General features: G+C 48.6%; 1 protein-coding gene and 1 long non-coding RNA gene across 8 annotated transcripts in view; one reads left to right on the top strand and one right to left on the bottom strand.

Annotated features, from left to right (window-relative positions):
* The first annotated feature begins 3,607 nt into the window (after positions 1-3,607).
* Positions 3,608-21,176, top strand: part of RREB1 (ras responsive element binding protein 1) — a 115,536-nt gene continuing 97,967 nt past the window's right edge. For 3 of the 7 annotated variants that reach the window (XM_015854543.3, XM_085537777.1, XM_085537776.1), the window contains exon 1: positions 3,608-3,891. In XM_015854543.3, coding sequence (XP_015710029.2) covers positions 3,747-3,891 — 145 coding nt within the window. In that variant the 5' untranslated portion in view covers positions 3,608-3,746. Of the gene's footprint in view, positions 3,892-4,218; positions 4,565-21,176 lie in introns of those variants that run through there. The other 4 variants (XM_015854537.3, XM_015854538.3, XM_015854539.3 and 1 more) reach the window with 4 other exon arrangements.
* On the bottom strand, positions 10,563-10,844 carry LOC146761953 (uncharacterized). The gene is made up of 2 exons (XR_014942780.1): positions 10,742-10,844; positions 10,563-10,663 (listed from the first exon to the last, which is right to left on the bottom strand). It is a non-coding gene; the product is annotated as an uncharacterized LOC146761953 (long non-coding RNA).

Genomic DNA, 21,176 nt, shown 5'->3' with positions numbered 1-21,176 from the left:
TTCACATTCGAGCTCTTCTTTTTGCTGTGTGTTATCAGTAAAATACCGTCTGCTGAGGACAGGACATAAAGCAGTGGGGATGGCTTAGTACCTGATTAAAATACACTAGGATTTTGAGGGAAAGATGAGTCTTATTTCCAGCCGTGCAACTGCTATCCTGTTGAGATGTGAGGCAAAGTGCTTAAACACAGCTCTACCCCAGGTTTTCTTTCACTAAAGAAAGGGTCATAGTAAGTTAAATTGGTAGTGAAGGAGTGGCCTTGACTTTCAGATCATCCAAAGCTGCCCTTGGAGATATGGGTGGGGTGGCTGCAGAAGCAAGTTTCACCGCTCTGCCCGTATCTCCCTGGCTGCAGGATTTACAGAGGCAGGGATAGCTGAGCATAGTGGTACATCACATTCACCCACATATGGGAAATAGGGATGTTGTATGATATCATGTCATCTGACAAATGCTGTGAGAGGGTCTGCTGCTGGTACTACATGGTGTGCCATCTTGTGTTGTTTCCCTCCATTCATCAAGCTTGGTCTCCCAAGCACTTTGTAGGAAATAAGTTTCATTGAACTTCCCACTTTTTTTCTTTTCTTTTTCTGGATAATTACCCTGTCTGTATAGTGGGCACACTTCACAGCTCTGCTTTTACTCTCAAAGAGTTTTTGATCCAAGCCTGTATTTCACTTGGAGAAGAAACCCCTCAAAGCCAAAGCAAGATCCTTAACTCCAAGGAGACCCAACAGTGACGTGTTTATTCATTTCAAGATATACTCGATTGAAAATGTCAAGGAAATCTAAGCATTTCTTTTGGTCTTAAAGTTTATAAAGACTTATTTCTCGACACCCTCGGGGCAGCATTCTCTGCTCCTCCAAGTATGCTTTTCCCTGTGTTAGGATGTCTCAATACTGTGATCTAAAGCAGAAGACACTGGCAATGTCTAACAAGAGCAGAAGTAAACTGATGTCCTAGTTATCCTGACCTCCTCTTTTAGTGCCAACGTTTGCTTTGGTCTCCTCACTTAAGACATTGTTTTATCCTCAAGCTGTGGCCTTCACATAAGCTACATACCCTGTTTGTCTCCTTTCCTTGATCACCTTCAATCAGCATCTCTGATATTTGAACTGTGAGTAAGGGAAGAGTTGTCCTTCTCTTAGGACAGCAGCAGGTGACATTTCAGCCAGCAGGATGGCTATATCACCTAGTGAGTGTTTCTTCATGTCACTAATAATACACAAAACACCATCACTGGGCAACTTCTTGTGTCTGCACTGTTGTTAATGGTATTTAACAACGCAGTGTAGGAGCAGAGAGGTGTGTGAGGATGTGTAGGAGATGGAGAAAGTCTTCTTGCTACTTATCACATTTACCATCACTGCTGAGAACTGCTGTCCACATGCACCCTTAGGGAAACAGCGACTTGGCACTTGGGTTGTACAAAAGGGAGGAGATGGGATGAAACACAGAACGCAGATGGAAGGAAGCACAGAACGAAAGGGTTATCTGTATCACTTAAACAAGGCGGTAACATTTGAGGGAGTCACTTTACTCATAAAAGTGGTTTCTATTAGGCAAAAGTGGTATCTACTTTCCCTTTCGCTGGAATGAAAAAGTGAAAATTTGCTCAAGATTTCACATGCAGCCTTAGACTGCAGTGGGTTCTGACTTCTGTAAGAGTTCAAATGATGGAAGGTTTGAGAACTGCCTTTTAATTTATCTTGCCCAGTGATAGCCCAGCCTCAGTTCCTAAGCTGTGGAAGATGTAGAACTTCAGACCCTTTCAGGCCAGCACTCCTGTGCGGGGTCTGCCTGAGTACCTTGAAGGTAGGAAATACAGTGAGGGTGGGTCAGAAATGTGATGGAGAGGTGGCCAGAAGCTCCTCAAGGAGCATTCCAGAGGCTTTAGCCACAGGTGAATTAGATGTGAGGTGCCAGCCTCTAAAGAACACCGGTTAAATGGCAGCAAGGTATGCAAATATCTGTGCAAACAAGGCCTGAGGTTGTGAACTCTGGGCCTAACCTACGGCTGGTTTGTGTGAATGTGCATCTGAGCTGAAACCAAACCATGGCAGTCTTCTGGTGTGAACATAAATGTTCTGAGGGCCAAGCTTGCAGTGGACAACTGTTCAGTTCTGGGTTAAATGTGATGCCTGAAAGCAAAGATAACTGAAGTAAAGATGTGAACCACTTGCAGTGCTGTTAGATTTACTGACAGCTTTTACCACTGCGGGTTGGCAGCTGGAATAGGGACGGGGATGAAAAGGGTGAAGGCACTTTGCACCGTATTTATTTTTGATGACTTCTCTTCGTTGTTTTTGTTTGTTTGCTTGTTTTCATAACGCAAGAACCTCATAGCCGAACAATTGCACTTTCTAATGCCTACTGTCTGGTGGGGTAAGCTTCATGCAGCTGTTCTGTCAGTCATCAGTTTGGCTCTGATGGATCTGTTGGCACTGAAAGTTGCAGACAAACCTCACAGGTAGCAGCGCACAAGGCCCAGCAGGCAGCAGCTCAGCTTGCTGACACCTCTACAGCAAAGATCCATAGGGTAAAGCTGAAGTTCTGTGTTCTGAATACACCTGTGTGCCTTTTCAGTTTGCAGTTTTGGCATTTCCAGATCACCAGAACAGCAGATGCTTTGCTTGCAGTCTGAAAGGGAGGATGGTTATCCCTGGCACAAAGCACAGCTCATGTCTCTGGTGTGGGCTTTGCGTATTCCTGACATGCGTGCCTTTGTGAGGGATGGGCAGAGTTAAGCCAAACTTAACACCGATGCCTCACAGGCAAAAGAGCTGGCACCTGGGATGCCTCTCCCTTTCCCTGTGAATCCCTCTCCATGTGAATCCCCTTGCAGACTAAGCTAGGCTACCATGTCTCTGGCACAAGCCGGGTGCCCCCAGGCCACACCTAAGCTCCCTCAGCACCAGCCAGTGACTTCAGGTCCCACCTCCCAAATAGCAGCGCTGAGAGGCCTGGCTTTATTAGCTTAGAAATAGCATAAATAACCATTTCCTTGAAGAGAAAGCCAGCTCCTCATTGAGGCATTCCTCTCAACTCGTTTTATTTGACTTTTTTTTTTTTTTTCCTTTTTTTTTTTTTTTCCTTCTCATCGAGCTCTCGGGATGGAGAGTTTACACACACTGTGAGTGCATAAGACTGAAGTATTCAGCACACAGCTCTGGACTGGCTTTCCAGTCAGATCCCTGTCTGATCATCAACAGATCACCTGTTGAATCCTCCAGCTCACGCTGTGGTACCAGTGACAGAGAGAAGCTCTGTAACCAGGTGTTACAGAGTGCTTGAACACCACATTTGGACTTTCGCTTCCTCAGAGAGACTCCCGGTCCAAAAAAACGTGCGGGATGAGCGTTTCCTGAGGTAAAAAGTTACGAAGAAGTGGCCGGGATGCAGCGGGCCGTGCCGGGGAGCTGCCAGGCGGCGGCTGTCACCTGACGAGGCGCGGGGCCGCGCTGAGGGGAGACCCCGCCGAGAGCCGCGTGGCAACATCCCCCCCCGGCCGGGGCACCCCGCGGGCCGGAGCCGGGATGCTCCGCGCCCCAGGCGGCGACGGCGGCTCGTCCCCGGGAGGGAGCCGGCCGCCACGTGATGCCGTCCTTATCGGGCCGCGCGGGGCAGCGCGGGGGCGGGTCGGGGGGCGGGGGCGGCCGCGGAGCGCGGCTCGGCGGGGTCCCGAAGCTCGCCCATCGCTCCCCTGCGGGGAGGCGCGGAGGACGGGAAGTTAGAGCGGAGTTGATGAACTTTGCACATCCCCAGAAACGCCATTTTGATTCCTTTTTCCGGAACAAGTTGGTGGCTCACCCGGAGGGTTCGCTGCCCCCCGGCGCCCATCCCGGCGGCATGTCGAGGCGCAAGCAGCCCAGCCCCAGCAAAGTGCGCCGTAAGTACCGCGGGCAACGCGGCGCTCCCCGCCCGATGCGAGGAGACGAGAAGAGAGGAGAGAGGAGGAAAATAAAGTGGGGTTTTGCTTTTCATTCCCCCCCTCTCCACCACCGTGCTGTGTGTGTGTGTGTGGGGGGGGGGGGGGGGGGGGGGGTTGGGGAGCGAGCAACTCGCGGCGGTGTGAATTTGAAGCGCTTGTCGGGGGGAGAAAGGAAAAGTTTCCTTTTAAAAAAAAAAAAGGGAGGAAAAAAGTTTGGCTGCCAGCGGTGGAGATGATGATGAGTTCGTGCAGCCTCCCTCTTCCCTTCCCCCGCTCCTCCCTCTCCTCTCCTCCCTCCGCGGCTCCTGGCTTTGCTCGCTTTTTTTTTTCTCCCCCTTCCCTGTTGCAGACTTTCTACCAACCAGCGGCACCGGCCGCGGCGTTCTGCCTTCGGGACCTGATGCTCATCCATATTAAACCGTCTGAGCTCAGGAATCCGGCCAGATCATCCCCCCCTCCCGCTGCAAAGTTTATTTTTAACCGGCCAGCGCCTCAATTGGGATGGGGTTGCGAGGAAGCCACCTCTCGTAGCCCGGCGCCGGCAGCCCCCGGCCCTCAGCCCTTTAACTTCTCCCCGGGGCCCTCCCGGAGGCCGCAGCGAGGAGGCCGGGATGCAGGCGGCTCTCCGCAGGTACCGCATCCCCCCCCAACAACTTTCCGTCCCTTTCCCTGCCCCCCTCCCTCCCTCCTGCCGCCCTTCTCCCTCCTCTCGCTCTTTTTTTTTCTTCTTCTTTTTTCCCCCCTTTCCTCCTCTTCCTCCCTCCTCCCACCATCCCCCAGCGGGGACGTGCGTGTCCTTTCCCCTCCCGAGGAGAGGGACGCTGAGACGGGAGGGTATCCCCCCCCTCCCTCCGCCGTCTTTGTGCGGAGCGGGGCTGCATCCGAGCAGGGAGGGGTGGGGGGGGATCCCCTTCATCCAGCCCAACCCGAGACAAACTTTTAGGGCAGCCTCCCTCCCATGGTGTCCCCGGAGCCACGGGTTGTGGGACAAGAGGGGGGGTCTTATGCCGACCCCCGGCGAGGAGGGGCCGCGCTGTTGTCGGGCAGAGTAGGGCCTCGGGCAGCGAGATGCTGCAACCGGGTGGTGGTTTTTTTTTTCGGTCGAGCAGAGGAGGGAGGGCGGTGGATTGAACTTTGTCATGTCGCAGATAAGTTTCCTCTGGCTTCTTCTCCCTGTGCTTCTCCCTCCTCCTCGCCTCTGCACGCACGCGGCTCCTTTTTTTTTTCCACCGTTCTTAAGCGTTTCTCATTTCTCGGGATTCTTTTCTAAACTTTGCCTCGTCCCACCTCTCAGCTGCACCCTGGTGGGGAGAGCCGAGCCCTCCTCAGACCACCAGGCCCAACCGCTGATGCCCTGAGCCGTCAGCATCCTGCCTGCGGCAAGCTGCACTCGAAGGGGGGAGGAGGGAGGACGACGACGATGTGGGGAACAGCAGTGCCATCCCAGCTCCTTCTTTTCGCCTGGTGTAGATAAGCACCTCGCCACGTTGAGAATGGAGTCCCACAACCGAGTCTGGGGCAGCACACAGTTGTTGTGCACTGCCATTCCAACGCTCTGCTTTGGGGGGGGGGAAGAAAGGAATATCTGCTTATTAACAACAGGAGCAGTTGCTAACTAACTAACGCCGTCTTGTCACCCTGCAGCACACAGCTGTTAGGGTGGCTGAGGCTCTCGCATCGAGGGCTGAAATGAGCCCTGTGTTTTGTTACCGCAGTTCCTGTTTTCCGCCGGGTCAGTGTGAGTGAGAGGGATGCGGTGACTCAGGGTCAGGCCAGCCATATTTGTTTTAGGTTCTAATTTTCCCTTTGAAGATTTAGGGGGTATCCAGTCTGCTCTCAGTGTGCCTGCATAATGCCCCTTAGCCTTAACGGGAGTTAGGTACACCCAGGGAAGAATGGGCCCTTTTGTTTGTTAGAAATCCAGGAACAGCAGGAGCCCATCATCCCATCATCCCAAGGACCGGGGCCGCCCTCACCTGCTGGTGGGATGCAGCCCCTTTGCTGCCCCACCTTCCTGCTGCTGGCATCCCACTTTGCACAGTGCTTGGAAACACACTGTCCTCTAAGTACAGTGCGGAGGACAGCACAAACTTTTCCTTTCCTTCTACTTTGCTGGGAGCTGGTAGTTGTCAAACTGTTTGACTGTTTTCCTAGCCACTATTTCTCATTGCTTTCACTAAGTAGTGGCCCTGAAAAATAAGCGTTTTAAGGCAGAAAGTAGCAGGGTGTCTGCTGGCTTTTTTTTTTTTCCCCTCACCCAGAGCTGGGCTGTGCGGATGTTGGAGCAGGAGCTCTGACTCAGCTCCTGCAGGTTGTGCAGCAGCCGTCCTTAATACCTTGCAACACGCGCTGCCCCCCTGCCCTTCGTGTTGTGATTTTGAGGGTGCAGGAGAGGCTTGATGTTTCAAAACTGGGCAAGCCGAGTGTCTTAATGATCTTTGAGTAATATCCATAATCTTCTTCGATACCAAAGGCAAGCGCGGTGTTTCCCAAGGCAAACAGGCACCGCCGTGCATCGCGCTTCTCTCGGTCCTTAAGGATGTTATCGCTTTGTCTGCATTGAAGTTGTGCTGCAACCGTAACAATAGCTCGGCTTCAGCCAACCAAAGTTTCTTCTTAGGCAGAAATACAGCTTGGATTGTTTTCATTAGGATTTCTTCTTGAAGTCTAACCTGTTTGTGTACTTGCATTGTATAGATTAAAAACATATAGATAAACCCCTTCGGTTATATTCATTATCCCTTGTAAAAGTAGGTGGTGCTTAGAAGGTCATAGGATAAGTGTTGCTAAGCAGCTAAACAGAAGGATGCTAAAATTAACCTGAGCGTTTTTGTAAGGGATTCACTTTTTAAGTTGCAATGTTTTGTTTTAGGTTTTTTTTCATTGACCTCAAATACCAATTTTTAGTAGTAAAACATGGGACAGAAATGACTTAGAAGAGTGAAGAAAGCTTTCTGGAGCACTGCGTCGAGCAGTCAGGTTATCTAAGCACAGAAGTAATTCCACCCTCCTCCAGTATGCCTAAATGTGACCGGGATTGGGCTCTCTCTGCCCTTTGCAAATGTCCTTGCCGAGTTATCTGCTGCTCACTTCTCCGGGAGCATCTGATGCATGTTGGATAGCAGCCTGCAGGGACTGCAGAGGCTCCCCAGGAACGGGCAGAAAACAAGTAAATCCTGTTAGGCTCAACTCCATGCGTGTGCAAGAAAAGCCCCGTTTTAGCTTTTTGATGGATGATGCCTGGGTTTGGAAATGTGTGTTTGAGGTGTACACTCTTGCAACGTGTGAAATCGTGCCTGCTGCTTCCAGTGCAATGCAGGCTGTTGTAAAACGAGCGCATTGTTGGGCTGTGTTAGCAGCGTGAGCCGGCTGCCTCGCTGACCTGCTGCTTTCTGCCTTGGAGGTAATTGTCCTTGGAGGGGGATGGCAGCGCTGCGTGCAGGTCTCCCAGCGGCAGTGGGAACGCCTGTTGCTCCATGTCTTTTTTCCTTTACTTCCTTTCCGAATCCGAGCAAAGTGTGGGATTACAGCCTTTAAAAAATGCGCTTTCTTCAAGAGTTTTTGGCATGTTAGAAAGCAACTGGGAGCTGTTTCACCTTCCTGTGAGTGCAGCTTCATTGAGGATGTAGTGCTCAGGTACTCTGTAGCTCTTGGGAGAAGGATGTGGAGGAGCAAAAGTAAACTCTGGGGGTGACACGAGTTGCCTTTTGAAATGACAGGCAGCAAGTTGCTTGCTGCGAGAGGTGGGAGAACTGACCTGCCAAGCTGTTGTTCAGAACCAGGGCTGGGAAGGCCTGGGGCTTGGAGACCTTTGCCAGGTCAGGTTTGGTTATCAGTGTTTTATTACAAATGAAAATAGGTGAGATTGAGATGGGAAGCGCTGGGCTGGCTCTGGGGTACTTCTGAACAGGAATTTCAGGAGCGTTGCCTCTGTGCTTTTCGGTGCAAGAGCTCTAGTGGCTCATCTTTGATGTCTGCCAGCTGTGGCATTTTCCCACCCAAAGTCCTTCCCTCCCCTCTGGCTGTCCCTATCACAGCCCTGAGGGCCCAGGACATAGCAGTGAGCACAGGGCAGCAGCACCCGAGCATCCCATTCTCATTCCCCTTCATGTCTCACTCCCAGCAGGGTGACAGAATTTGCTCAGTGCTCCTGCTGATGTCTTGTGATGAAATGTTACAAGTGCCAATAATTGCCAGTTGGAGCATAAGCTGCGGACTCCTGTTGGATGGCTGGTTTGTCTTGTGCTGCTCTCTTGCAACAGTAGGTGATGGTCAGAACAAGGAAAAGGGCCTGGACCAAAGGGAGAAGAGTCAGTGGGATCCTTGGTCACGGGCTTCTTCACTAGGAGAGTGGTTAGGCCCTGGAACAGGCTGCCCAGGGAGGTTGTGGATGCCCCGTCCTTGGAGGTGTTCAAGACCAGGTTGGATGGGGCCCTGGGCAACCTGATCTAGTAAATGTGTATGTTTGGGGGGTTGGAACTACATGATCCTTGAGGTCCCTTCCAACCCGGGTCATTCTGTGATTCTGTGGATCCCGGGCTCACAGATACTTGCTGCAGGCAGAGATGAATTGTACAATGCAACTGAGCAACACCTGGACCTGTGCTTCCTTTAGAAATAAGCACAGGTGCTCTGCTGTATCCTGTTGTGCTTTTTTTTTCTTCTTGTTTTTTTAATAGTGGTATTTCTGCTTTCAGGTTGGCCAGCCTAGCAATCAATAAAGGTGGCTGCCTTTGAATAGGTGCTTTACACAAAAGAAGGAGTTGATGGGTGGAGACTGTTTATTCAGAGTGATTCAACTAAGTAATGCTAAGGGACTCTGAATGCCTCTTTAAAGATGCAGAGAAAGGCAGCTGTTTTAACAGCAGGATTCACCTGAGGAGCCCTGGCCATCCATAGAGATGCTAGAGGCAGGGAAAAGAAAAGCTGCCAGAATCCCCCAGGGGCGTTGTTAGGCTCCTGGATTGAAGCAGGTATTCCAAGGACCATTAGGGAGAGGGGCCTTTAACACCTTGATCCATCTCCTTTGCTGCACCTGGAATGCAACTTTGAAATTCCATCCTTTTCCTGCATCTAACCTTCCTCGGCAAAAAAACAGAACACAACGTTTTGTGTTTAATTTATTTACTCATTTAATCTCATACATTTAATCTTAGCATCTTGATGGACGCCTTTGCCTTTGAAGAAGGCATCCCCTGGTCCTGGCATCTGGAGTCTATAAACATCTGTTTGCACTGGGGATGTTACTTTGTGTAGAGCCCTTAAAAAGTGCTGGCTGAAGGGCTCGACAGTGCAGTTGCTATTGGCTTGGAAAGATGAAATTCTGGCTTTTAAGGCACTTGTAAGTAAAAAGTTAAGCATCTTAGAGATGTCTTCTGTGCTGCTGTGCCTGGGTGACTGGCTCATTTGCCTCTGAAAATAGATGTATTTTGTGGTTAATAATGGAGGTGTCAGGCCCTGATGGATGTAAGGCTTCTCCAGTTGTCATCTGCTGGTGGAGATTTTAACAGGTGCAATAGCACATGCCTTCTTGATACATCGCAGATTTGCTTGTAGGTGTTGTAGGTATGGGTTGTCAGCATCATCCATTCTTTGAAAACAGGATGGTCAACCGCTGACAAACCTCCTTTTTTGTTAAGATAGGAATATGCCTGCTCCCCCAAGATGAGAAGAACAAAATGCTCCCATTAAAGCATGGCGGCCTTTTCTTTTATCGTGTGCAATTAGCTGGTATGAGCGAGAGCCCCTGTTAGTCCCGTTCCATACAGCAGGTGATGTCAGTGTGCAGATGTATCAGTGCCTGGGAGTGTTCTGCTCCGAGTACTTGCATCACAGCAATAAATTCCATTCCTGTGTTGAGGCCGTGCTCCTTCACACTGCTATCGCTGCTGCTTGGACAAGGAAGAACTGCTTTGTATTTTGCACGTTAAGCAGCAGTGCTTTCTTTCATTTCCTTTAGGGTGCAATGTCCCTTTTAAGTTGGATCACTTGCAGCTTTGGGTAGGGGAAAGAGCCTAGCTAAAGTTCCTTGTTCGCCACACAGAATGTGTTTTCTTCATCAAATTCAATTCACTTTCTCTTAGCAGATGTGAAGCACCAGGATGTGAATACCAGTGTGCTGTTCTTCCTCTGTATGTGCATTGTATGTTTCTGATGGTGATGCAGTTGTGTGTATTGAGGACAACAGGTGGCTGTGGCATCTTGTGCATGCCCTTGCCATCTTTGTCCCCTTCCTTAACTCCAAAAGCCTAAAGATATCCTGCATTGATGTTTTCATCAGTAACTGCATGTGGAACTGCATGCTGTGGGAGAGGTGTAGCTGTGTTACTAAGGCTCCCCTTTATGAGCTTTGTCTGTACGTTCCAGGGGAAGGAGTGTGAGTGCAATGACAAGTGCTTCTCGATGAAGATGCACCTTATGCCTTGCATTGAGTTGATCTGGAGGATGTATTTCTTTTGGCTTCTTTTTCTAACAGCTGCAGGTGTCAGTGGTTCCTCTTCCTTATCAGGTGATCCAACAAGGTGTCAGTACAACTGACTGGTTTCCAAGTAAGATTCAGAACTGTGGTCCTAAGCAGCTTGTGGAACAGGTCTTGGATCAACATCCAGCTTTCACAGCTGATAGGTGGCTTTTCTGCTCGGGATGGTCTTTTAACAGTACTTGAATTGGCAGGAGCCTGGCTGCTGTGTTGTGACATGGCTGAGAGCTGTATCACCGTGCTCCTTCCCTGCTGTAAATGGAGGTTATTGATGGGAACTGTGCTTTTCTTTAAGTCATAAAGAATTAGTTATTTCTGTATCAGTGTTACCTGCGCTTCGTGGGAGAAATCTTGTCTGTCCCCACTTCCTGGGGGCGGGTGAGGTGATCTGTACCTCCCCATGGATGCCAGTTACCCTGGGAACAAGCCATGCCCATTGTGAACTCTGCAGGAAGAAACTGGTGGATTCCATGAGCTCAGCAGTCCTATTAAAGACAACTCAAGCCATTCCCAGTCTCTGCTTTGAAAGCTCCTGGAACGTGTAAGCTGACTGAGGATTTTCCATGGTTCCCAAGGCAAAAAAGAAAAGAAAGATTGGAGTAATTGGTAAGGGTTCTCATCTTAAATGCTCTATAGTCAGCAAATGAAAGTTGAGGTGTTGGCAGAACTGTCAAGTGGGCCAAGCTGAACACAGGTTGTGTCTCATTCTGGCTGCTTTGGCATGTTTAATAAATCAGATGTGTAAATAGCATGTAGAGGTGGAAAATGTGGCATCGTTCGAATCAGCATTCTTTCAGATTTCACTGGTTGAAGGTTTTATGTGGGGTGTACACAGCTGAAAGCTCCTGAGCATTCATAGCACGAAAGATACCAGGAAACTTTAAAAAACAGCGGTGCTGATAGTGCCTTTGTATTTTTCTGGTGCTCAGAATTTCTACAGGTGTACTTATAAAATCAGCGCATCTATTTTAGGACTTTGGTTTGATAAACAGCAAACTGACCTTGAGCTATAATGGCCTGTTTGATGAAGCTCTCTTCTGTCTTGGGTTTGAACGTCACCGATACAGCATGGGCATTGCTGCATCCCTTCTCTTCACCATAGAGGCTATGGTTTAGCTTTTGTGATTGCATTCTCTGTGGTGAGAGGGAAGAGACTTGTCCTTCCTAGGCCAGTCCTTCACCACAGGAAAAGGGTGTGGGGAGTTTTCCCTTACGATGGACGTGGGGCAGATGGTCCCTGTGTGTCTGGGGGCAGAGTTTTTATTTACGCCCTTGCGTAACTCTTGAGCTCCATAGGAAAAGATGTGGGCCAATAGATTGGGAATGCCATGGACTTGCCTGTGGCTGTAGTTGGTCCAATAGCCAACGTGTGCTGGTGCCTGCCTGGGGTCGGCTGGGAGCCTCAAGTGACCCTGTGCAGGAGGAGCTGCTGATGCCTGGCTTGTGACTGGGCGCATTGGCAGCCCTTCTTGCCAGCAGTGCCTCAGTCGTGTGACTTGCATGCAGCAAGCGCTTCTGTTTGTGTGCTCACTGGCTTTCTTTTCCGAATGATCGCTAAGGTATTTGAGCCAAAAATGATTGACATTGGGCAAGAAGATGTCAGCACACTGTACAAACTGCACGCTGTGTTTGCTGTCCCGGTGGGTAATTCAGACACAACTGAGTAGCACAGATGCGTAGTAGGAAAGTCCAGTGTGCTGATTTAAAAATTTCCACTATTTCTGGTAATGGATGTTTATAGGAGGCGTGTAGTCCAGAGACCCTCAAAATGAGCGGGTGGTGGTCTTTGTTTAATTCCCAGTACACAGATGCCAAGTGTTACGCTTTGATTTCCTACACTATAAACTCTTCAGGGCAGGGATCAGCATTCAATTACCGAGTTTTGAAAAGCCACCTAACACACTGTGGAACTGACCCGCTCAGCACTACCTCAGTATAAATGTTTAATTATAACTATCCTCTTACGCTATAGCGGAGGCTTTCCAGATATCAAGGTTGAGGCATGCTGGGAACCTGCGCTGCTGCTGAGGTGTCTGCCTATGGACGGAGAGCTTTGGTTGCAAGGTAGAATTCAGAATGTTCTCATCACAAATGCCTGGATTGCACGTGAGGGACAAAGAGTCAGGATTGTTTCCTAGGTAGTAGTACAAGTATATATTCAGGAGGTGGTGTGTTGCTTGATTTAGGAGCAAAAATGCTCTTCAATTAAATTACAAGTTAATGGCCTCAAGTTGCGCCAGGGCAAGTTTAGGTTGGATATTAGGAAGAACTTCTTTACAGAAAGGGTAGTTAGGTACTGGAATAGGCTCCCCTGGGAGGTGGTTGAATCGCCATCCCTGGTTGTATTTAAGAGCCGTTTGGATGTGGTGCTCAGGGATATGATTTAGTGTAGGGTTTTTAGAGTTAGGGTACTGGTTAGGCTGCGGTTGGACTTGATGATCTTCAAGGTCTTTTCCAACCTGGGTGATTCTATGATTCTATGGTACCGATCTTAAGGCATCGTGATCAGACCGTGTCTTTCTCTTTCATTTTACCTATAGGCCTGTATGTAAAAATGGCAAGTGTTACTATTCTGAAAGGCAGAAATGGGAATAGAAAGGAATCACCCCCTTGATACATCATGTTCCCGAGAGTGAAATGAAGTGCGGTTGCTGGCTCAGAACGTAATCTAATTCTCCTGCCTCGAGTAACTTGCATCGTAGCTTTAAACTGGATTCTTAAGTCACCCCAACAGTGATGTATGTATCGTTTGTTATGTTTATACGACATGAAAGCATATGGAGTAATGGAAACAGCTAGAAATTAGACCTCCAGAGAAGACTCCCATTTTAATCAGGTTACTTACCGGGATTAAACCAACCCAAATTTAAAACATGTGGCTCACGTACTAAACCAGTTGCATTCTCAGCACGTCGGGGGTCCGTCTGGGCGATGTGGGTGCGTTGCAGTAGCCTGTTGCTGTCAGCTTTGTCAGAGCACTTTGGTGTTGCTAAGGTTGGAATAAGCTGATGTCAGATTTTTGTCCGCAGCACATAGCAAGTAGAGGTCAAACGCTCGCACAGCCGGTGATACTATGACTTGTGAAGAATGTACGCAGCAGGTCGCTTTTCAAAACATCTTTTGAAAGCAGCCTCTGAGAGCGGGTGCCATGTGTAAGAGACATGCATCTTCGTCTGGCATCAGCAAATGGATGCATCCTATCACATTGGGCTGCTGAGCGTGTTTAGTCATGTTACTGTAATAAGCTCTGGGAACGGGAATGGGTTTTGCCCTGCTACTCTCCATGAAGATTTGAATGAATTTGACTGGTTTGTTCCAGGGGAACTCGTGCTGGTATCTGCTGTGTTTGTTCAGGCTACGTGAGAGTAAGGTGATGATTTGGTTTCTTGGCTAAAGGAGGTTTCTTTGCAGTTTAGGACCACTGCACTAAATTGTACCTCTTCTAAGGAATAATAACTTAGGAAAAAATAATCATAAGTGACACCTAGAATTGTTTCTGGAGCTGATGGTGTACATGTGTGTTTAGCTTTGAGGTTCAGCTTTGCCCAGCCAAACCAAGGGTCAGGGTCCCTCCTCTTGCTTCCAGCTGTAGCCTTTAGACATCCCTACTTCTCTGTCCCAAGGAACCATCCTACCACACACAAACACAGAACATTTGCTGTAGAGGGACTTACCATCTTTTTTTTCCCTCCATCGTAGCACAGCTCAGCCTAGTGGCTCTTCAGGTATGTTTAAAATGTGCTGGTGTGCGTGTACATCGGAGGCAAGCGTGGATCATGCCAAGCGCTGATCCTGCAGACACTTCAAACATAGATATAATTCTACTTAAGGAGGTTGTTCCATTTAAGTCAAAATACTGGCATGGGTGAAGCGAAGGGAAGTGTTTCAGGACTGGGGCCTGTGTTTAACTTGCAGAAAAAGTATTCATGACACAAGCCAGAATCTTTAACCCATGTGAGCTGCAACTCCGAGCGCGTCTCGCTGGCTTCGGTTTCTGACCTACTTGAGAAAGCCCTGCTCAGCTCGAGGCTGCACGGCTGCTCTCGTGGCCTGAGAGGGGCCGGCTTGGAGGAGATGTGGTGACAGCAGTGGCTCTGAGCTCCAGCTCCGTCCACGGGCAGTGCCTGCAAGAGTTAAAGCCGAACGCTGGGGCAGCTCATGTGTTCTCTGTGTGTGCATACTTTCCTAATCTTGACATGGGGTCTGAGCTGCAGGCTCTGAAGGCGTGCGTGAAGTTGGCTGCCACCTTTCTTCTCCTTGAATCTGGCTGCGGCTCAGCGTGGGGATGCTCCCCGCTGCTGGGATCGTTGGCTGCTGAAATCTTGTGCCTGTGGGGTCAGCTGGGCCAAAGGGTGCCCTGGCACAGCCTGCTCTGCCTTCAGAAGGGAGCGGCAGAGTGAAGGGAAAGGGCTGCAGCGTGGCCCCTCTGCTGCTGCTGGAAGATGGCTTGCACACACGTCGCGCTCTTGGGCGAGTTCTGCTGCTCTGCTGTCAGCATTTGGCTGGGGAACAGCTGCCTCTGAGGATGGGGTTTAGTTTAAGACGGGGCAACAGCTGTACGGAGCGGGGCTCTGGGAAGAGTAGGGAGAGAAAGAGAGTGGCATTTCTCTCCTTTAGGTGGCAAAGTCCTAAGGGCAATGTGGACCTTGGCCATCCAGTAAGGAGAACTGCTATTCCTTCACCTTATGGTATGGCTGTCAGTCATCACCGACTGCTTTTAGACCAGAGTCTGGAAATGAAAGGTGCTCTTTTTCTGCTTAGGTCTCCTCAGGCTGCCTGTGACCACCTCACCCAGCCCTGCAGACGTGTGGGTGGGAGTGGGGGGGGCAGCCAGCAGGAGGGAACATCACCAAACGGCACAGCAGCGCCTTGGCTCACCGCCACCAACAGGAGCAGCAGCAGCTGCCGGGATGGCCCCCGGAGCCTCACTGATGTCAGCAGAACCAGCGCTCCTTAAAGCCCGCACCGCATGCGGGGGGCCGGGGGGCACAGCTGGGAGCTGCAGTAAGAGGAGAAGGCAGGGCGTAAAAAACATTACTGCTTTTATGTTGGGTTGGGGTTGTTTTTTTGCTCTCTGAAACAGACCTCTGCTTTCTGTAGGGATGGGAATGTTTTGCATGAGTGAGTGAGAGTTAGGAGAAATGCGTTTAAGTAGAGCGAGTTACCAAAAGCAAGAAGTAGAAAGGAGAAACACCGTAAGGTTTGTGAGTGTCTGCAATGTGTCAGTTTTCCTGCTTTTTTCTTTTAAGAGAAATACAACTGGGAACAGTTGGGTGCTGCTGGATAAACCCATCAGTACCGTTCCCTTCTCTCTTGTCCCGTGTTGTCTCTGAGAAGTCGCCGTACTGTGGCAGATCGTACTTTCATACATCATACTGTGCTTGAGAAGCTCGGGATGCTGAATGAGATACAGCAGGTTGCAGTCCTATGTGTGCTCCCTTTCCCTCCTTCCATTACTTGAGCAGGGGAGGGGAGTGCACATCAATCACGCTGCTGTTGGCAGCTCCCTTCCGCTCCCCTGTGCTGTTGCAGAGATGACACTGCTGTGGTTTACTGAAGCTGCCTTTCCTTGTGTGTTCATAGCAAGAGTCCCTGATGGTGAAAGGCTCCATGAGTGAGGGCTGCGGGGCTGTCTGACCTCTGATGTGGGATTAACAGTGCAAAATTTCCTGAAAATGAAGTGAATGCAAGTTGCTGTCAGGCCATAGATGACTCCTTCAGATGTAGTGTTCGCGCAGCTTCCCAAAGTCACAACATGTGGCTTGAAATACTGAGGGAGGAAGATACCAGCTTTTCAAGTACTGTGCTGCTCAATCGCAGAACAAGGTTGGACTGGACACGAAACTGGATTCCAGGGTGACGTGGTGATTGCTGCCTCCATTGGCTTTACTTCTTCCCACAGTTGGGGAGTTGATTTTCCCAGTAGGGCTGTGCTCGCATTGTGGTGTTACCCCTGCACAGAAGTTGTATCTGAATGGCTTTCAAGGACTACACAGTGCACCAATACAGGTGACAGGGGTAAGCCAGCCTATCCAGGCTTGTTGCAAAGCTGAATGTGCAACACACTGTCTCCATCAAGGCCGAAATAAAGTTGCAGAGAGTCTGTCTTGAAAAACAAACAGCACAGGCGCAGGCATTTGGGAAGGACTTGGTGCTCTTTTATATGGCTGATGCTCTTTGTTAACTCAGGTTAACTTACAGGTTGGATTAACATTTCCTATGTCATTTGGGTATTCTTGTAGTAATTAGCAGAAATGACACAGGGTCACAGCAGTTGTATGAGACAGAATAAGCATCTGCTTGTGTTCTTTTCAATCCAGACAATGGCATGAAAAACATGTTTAATGAAGGTGACATAGACAGTAACAGAGTCAGCAAAAGAACCCAAGTGCTCTGTATCCAGTGCTGCGTCTTCACCATTAGATCACGCTTCCTGTCTAGGCAGATGAACCCACATAAAACCCCTGGTTCAGAAGCAGATGACTTTCAAGTACTACAGCGTGGTAAAATACAGCTAGGGCTAATATATTTGCTCTGTCTTTCATCTTGAGTGCCTGGTGGAACACCTGTAAGTATTTACATTTTAACATGAGCTTTTGTGCTTGTGAAAGCAGACGGTTTGACAGCAATGACCCCTCGCACAAAAGCTTGAATAAGCGATGAACTTCCAACAAATCCATGACCTGAACTCTGCTGGGTGCATATTGAAGGCGACAAGTTAATATGGCCTGCGGCCATGCCAGCAAGGGGCCTGGCTTTGTGCTGGACTCTTCAGATGGAGGTGGTCTGTAGACGTGTCTCTCACTGCTATCCCTGCCCAAAGGCCTTCACATGAGTTCTGGAAAATAAGAGCGCCTGAGCTCGCTGCATAGGTGAGGGCCTTAGGCAAATGTTTGCTATAGAAATGACCTCAGTGTTTCTGGAGGTTTCTCATCCTGCTGCTTGCTCTGGCCCCAGGTGAAGGGCTTGGTTAGCGTAGATGAGAAGACGGAAGGGTGAGCGTGTCTCGTTCCTCCTGTGTGCTGCACTTCAGAGTTCACTGTGCTTGAATTCAGTTGAGTTGAACGTCAGTTATGGGCAGCTCTGGTGTTGGACATGTCCCTGCTGCAAGCACGGTAACCTCTAGCCATCAGACAGGGGAGACAGCTGTCGTGTGGTAACCTCTGAATTCGTCCTGACCTGAATCATGCTGAAGCTGCGGTTCCAGCGACGTTTCGCCAGCTCTGCCCTGTCCTGGAATTAGCAGTTCCTGGTACCTCCTTCTCCACTGAAACTTGGGGTCAGAGCAGGAGATGCCTCTTGGAGCTGGTGCTGCTGCTGGAAGAAATGCCTCTGGATCTTTGGCTGAAGGTTTTTCAGTCCTGTGGAGTAAGTCAGGCTGCATTCACCTGCAAAACTGAAAACTGGAGGGAATCCTGTTTGTGTCTAATAACAAGTCAGGCCAGAATCCCTTCTAGCTCAGGATGCCAGTTGATGTGGATCTATCAGGATAGAGCGTGGCAAAGGGACATCTGTTGTTGGTGCTTTCCTGGTGTAGTATTCCAAGCACAGCTTCTGGAATCTTGAGCCAGTGAATTTTTAGAGCAGTTCAGTATTTGGGTTCAAGAATTTTTTTTCCTGAGCTTGGCTTTTTGAACCTGCACAGACAGTTGGCATGTTGAGGTGAGCTCTGCACTTTAGCTACGTGCTTTGTTGGAGAAGGGGTAAAAACCCAGCTTCCTAAACCCGCCATTGGATATCTTCCGCTTGATACCATTTATGGCTGTAGGAAATAATAAGTAATGCATCACTGCTGACCTTCTCCATGCCTTTCAGGACTGCGTGGATCTCTGTTGTATCACCTCAGTGGCGTTCCTTTCATGCTGGAGTCTCCATCTGAGTGTCAGTGGTTATGCAGAAGCTGTTCACCTGTGAAAGCAGCTATGGTTTGCCTTCTTAGCATCTATCACAGACACATGCCAAACGTACTCTATTTGCCCACATATTTACTTCTGTAAGACATACACTTGGACAGGCTTGAAGATTTACAGGTGCTGCCAGGATTCTTTCCTTCAGCAGTTTCTTTTTTTTTGGGGGGGAACTTTCTCAGTACTGGCACATTACAGACAGGAGATGCTGACTGTGTGTGAAGATCTGGCTCAGCTGCATCCATCCTGATCACTTGAGAGCTGCTTGTTTAGATCATGCTTTGCTCTCTGCCATCCTCCCCGCGTACACTCCTGGTTTCTAGGAGTGGTGTCCCTGCATCCCTCCACTAAGTATCTTTTTATTCCTACAGATGGCAGCCTGAAGCGTACCCTGCACATCTGCAAGTTTAGTGAGTGGGATCCATCCAGAGACAGGGGCATCAGTCCTTGCCAGCTGTGGGGGTATTTCTTTGAGCTCTGCCCAAACCAAGTGGTACTGCCACCAAAAGTTAGCCTGCTTTCCTAGTCCAGATGCTGTAGCTGTACTGCTTTCCCGGGGTGGTAGATGGGATTCATCCATCTGTATGGTCTCAGCAGCTGTCAGAGGAATTCCTTTGTGCTCCTTGTAGTGAATTGCTTATTGCTGTAACTCTGTTATATTCCTGTCCTCTTCTTTTGATGATCTCCTGACCTACTTGTCCACCTGTAGGATTGCTGCCTGTTGCTGAACCTGACAATTTTGACTTCTTGCAACCAGAAGAATTTTGCTTCAACACTAACCATGCTGCTGGTGTTTACTTATGTTAGATCGCTCCCAGGGCACGTTGCAAATCGGTACTACTGAAATACAGCCACTGCTGAAGTAGAAATTATAAAAGGAGAGGTTGAGATCAGGTCATGCTAACCCTTTTCTCTGTGTAAAGTGCTGCACATTCTTCAGTACTGACATAGCCTGAAAGGGAACCACGGCTTTTAAAGCCCTACCTTACTTAACCTGTGTACCAAATTATGCGTGCTCCTTGATTTGCGTTTAGTTTGTGGGAAAAAACTTTATTCCAGCTTGCCAGAACTGGGAACTTCATTGCAGGTAATACGAATAGTGATGATGGTGATTTCAAACCCTTTAGTAAAGAAAGCATCTTACAGCCAGAAATGAAATTTGTCTAGGTTACATATTCTCTCTATTAAGCATCTCAAGATTTATGAAATATAGCAGTCTTGTGAGAAACCCTATTCATCACGTATTGCTGGCTTCTAATGATAATCTTTCAGCGTTGCTGTGTATAAAACCATTCTAACAAGCTGTTGAGCACTTAGTCCAGTGCTCTGTGGGCGCTGTGATTTATGTTGTGTTTGGAAGTAGCTAGGATATCTGTTCAGAGAAAGGAGGTTAAGGCTGTCCTTTTAAACTGTCAAGCTGTGTTTGTTGCTCTGACTGCTGAATTTGAAGCTCATCTTGTAGTGCTCTGCTGGTGATGTATGCATTTACTATCTTGCATTTAAATATAGTATCCAAAGGGTTGCATAAGAACTGAGAAATGTAGCTCTAGCGTGGCATGTACTTTGCAAGGTCCTCTCTACTCTTGGGTGTTAAAGCAGGAAAATCTAAAAGGTAATGTGAAGGCATTGTATATGTTTGAACAGGAGAGCACGTCTGTGTTGCTTGGATTATAATTGTTTTCTTGCAATTATAGAATCATTAAGGTTGGAAAAGACCACTAAGATCATCTAATCCAACCATCAAGCCTTCACCAACATGTCCTCTAACCCATGTCTCTCAGTGCCACATCTGCATGTTTCTTGAACACAGTGCTCAAACCATTGAAATGCCCACATCTTCTAACAAAGCAAGGGGCAGGAGGATAAGTGGAAGGACCAAGGAGAATTCATTTTTGCCCATTTATCTTTTCTGGGTTCTCAAACCAACCTCGGATGAACCAGAAATCGTTTCTTGCTGGGATGGATCCTGGAATCCATGCAGCTCTGCTGCTGGGTTGATTAATTCCTGCTCACAGAGCCTAATCCAGGCTGTGCTCCATGGGTGGGGGGTCATTAGCTGTGTCTGTTTTATCTGCCTTGGTGTATAGGAACTGCATCTGCTCTGTTTCTCTTGCTGGGCTTAAATCTTTAGTGGCTTGGAGTTGCAATGTGGAAAGAACTGCGTGGTCCTTTAGGTGCTTTATTTTTAATATTAGTGTATTCTTACCTTCATTGTGGCTTCCAGTTTCACTGAAGGTAAGGGTGAGCATCCACTCACCCTTCCACTCACTGGTCGTTATCAGTTCATTGGCATCTTTGTAGCATGATATCAGTAAGGTATTGAAAGAGTGGTAGGCTTATGTTAAATAGAGTCACTTTCCCCTTTTTTGCCCCTTTTCTTTTCCCACTTGGCCCCCTCTTTCAGGTACATTGTGGTACTTGCCTTCAAAGATTGTATTTAACACCACTGGTGTTTAAGGCTTCCCCCCCACCACCACTTCAAGGCAAGTATTCTTCCAGGTATGTGACTACAAACAATGCAAGGGGAGCAATCTCAGCAGAGATCTGCACATGATGTTTGTTATCTCTTTGAAGCTGCCTTTTTCTTAGGACTCTTTTGATATTTAGGCATTTCCTCCCCTCTTTCCCTTTTCTGGTGCATCTTTGCCAGGATGACTAAAAGGCCGGTGACAAGCTAGTGTCAAATTAGTGACCTCAGAATTATTTCCTTGGCAACGCGAATGTGCGTTTGACATCACAGCATGAAGAAGCAGTTTATAATCTACAGCAAAACCAGCTTAAGGAGGGGTTTCTGTTTTTGTTTTCCACCATTTATCTCCTCACCTCTGGCTGTTGGTTCCTGCCCATGTACTTTAGCT

The sequence above is a fragment of the Coturnix japonica genome, chromosome 2 (assembly GCF_054131305.1).
Source record: "Coturnix japonica strain WE chromosome 2, WE-NBRP24, whole genome shotgun sequence".
Taxonomy (NCBI): domain Eukaryota; kingdom Metazoa; phylum Chordata; class Aves; order Galliformes; family Phasianidae; genus Coturnix; species Coturnix japonica.
The sequence above is the reverse complement of the archived record's forward strand: the minus strand, read 5'-3'. Positions and strand labels throughout refer to the sequence as shown.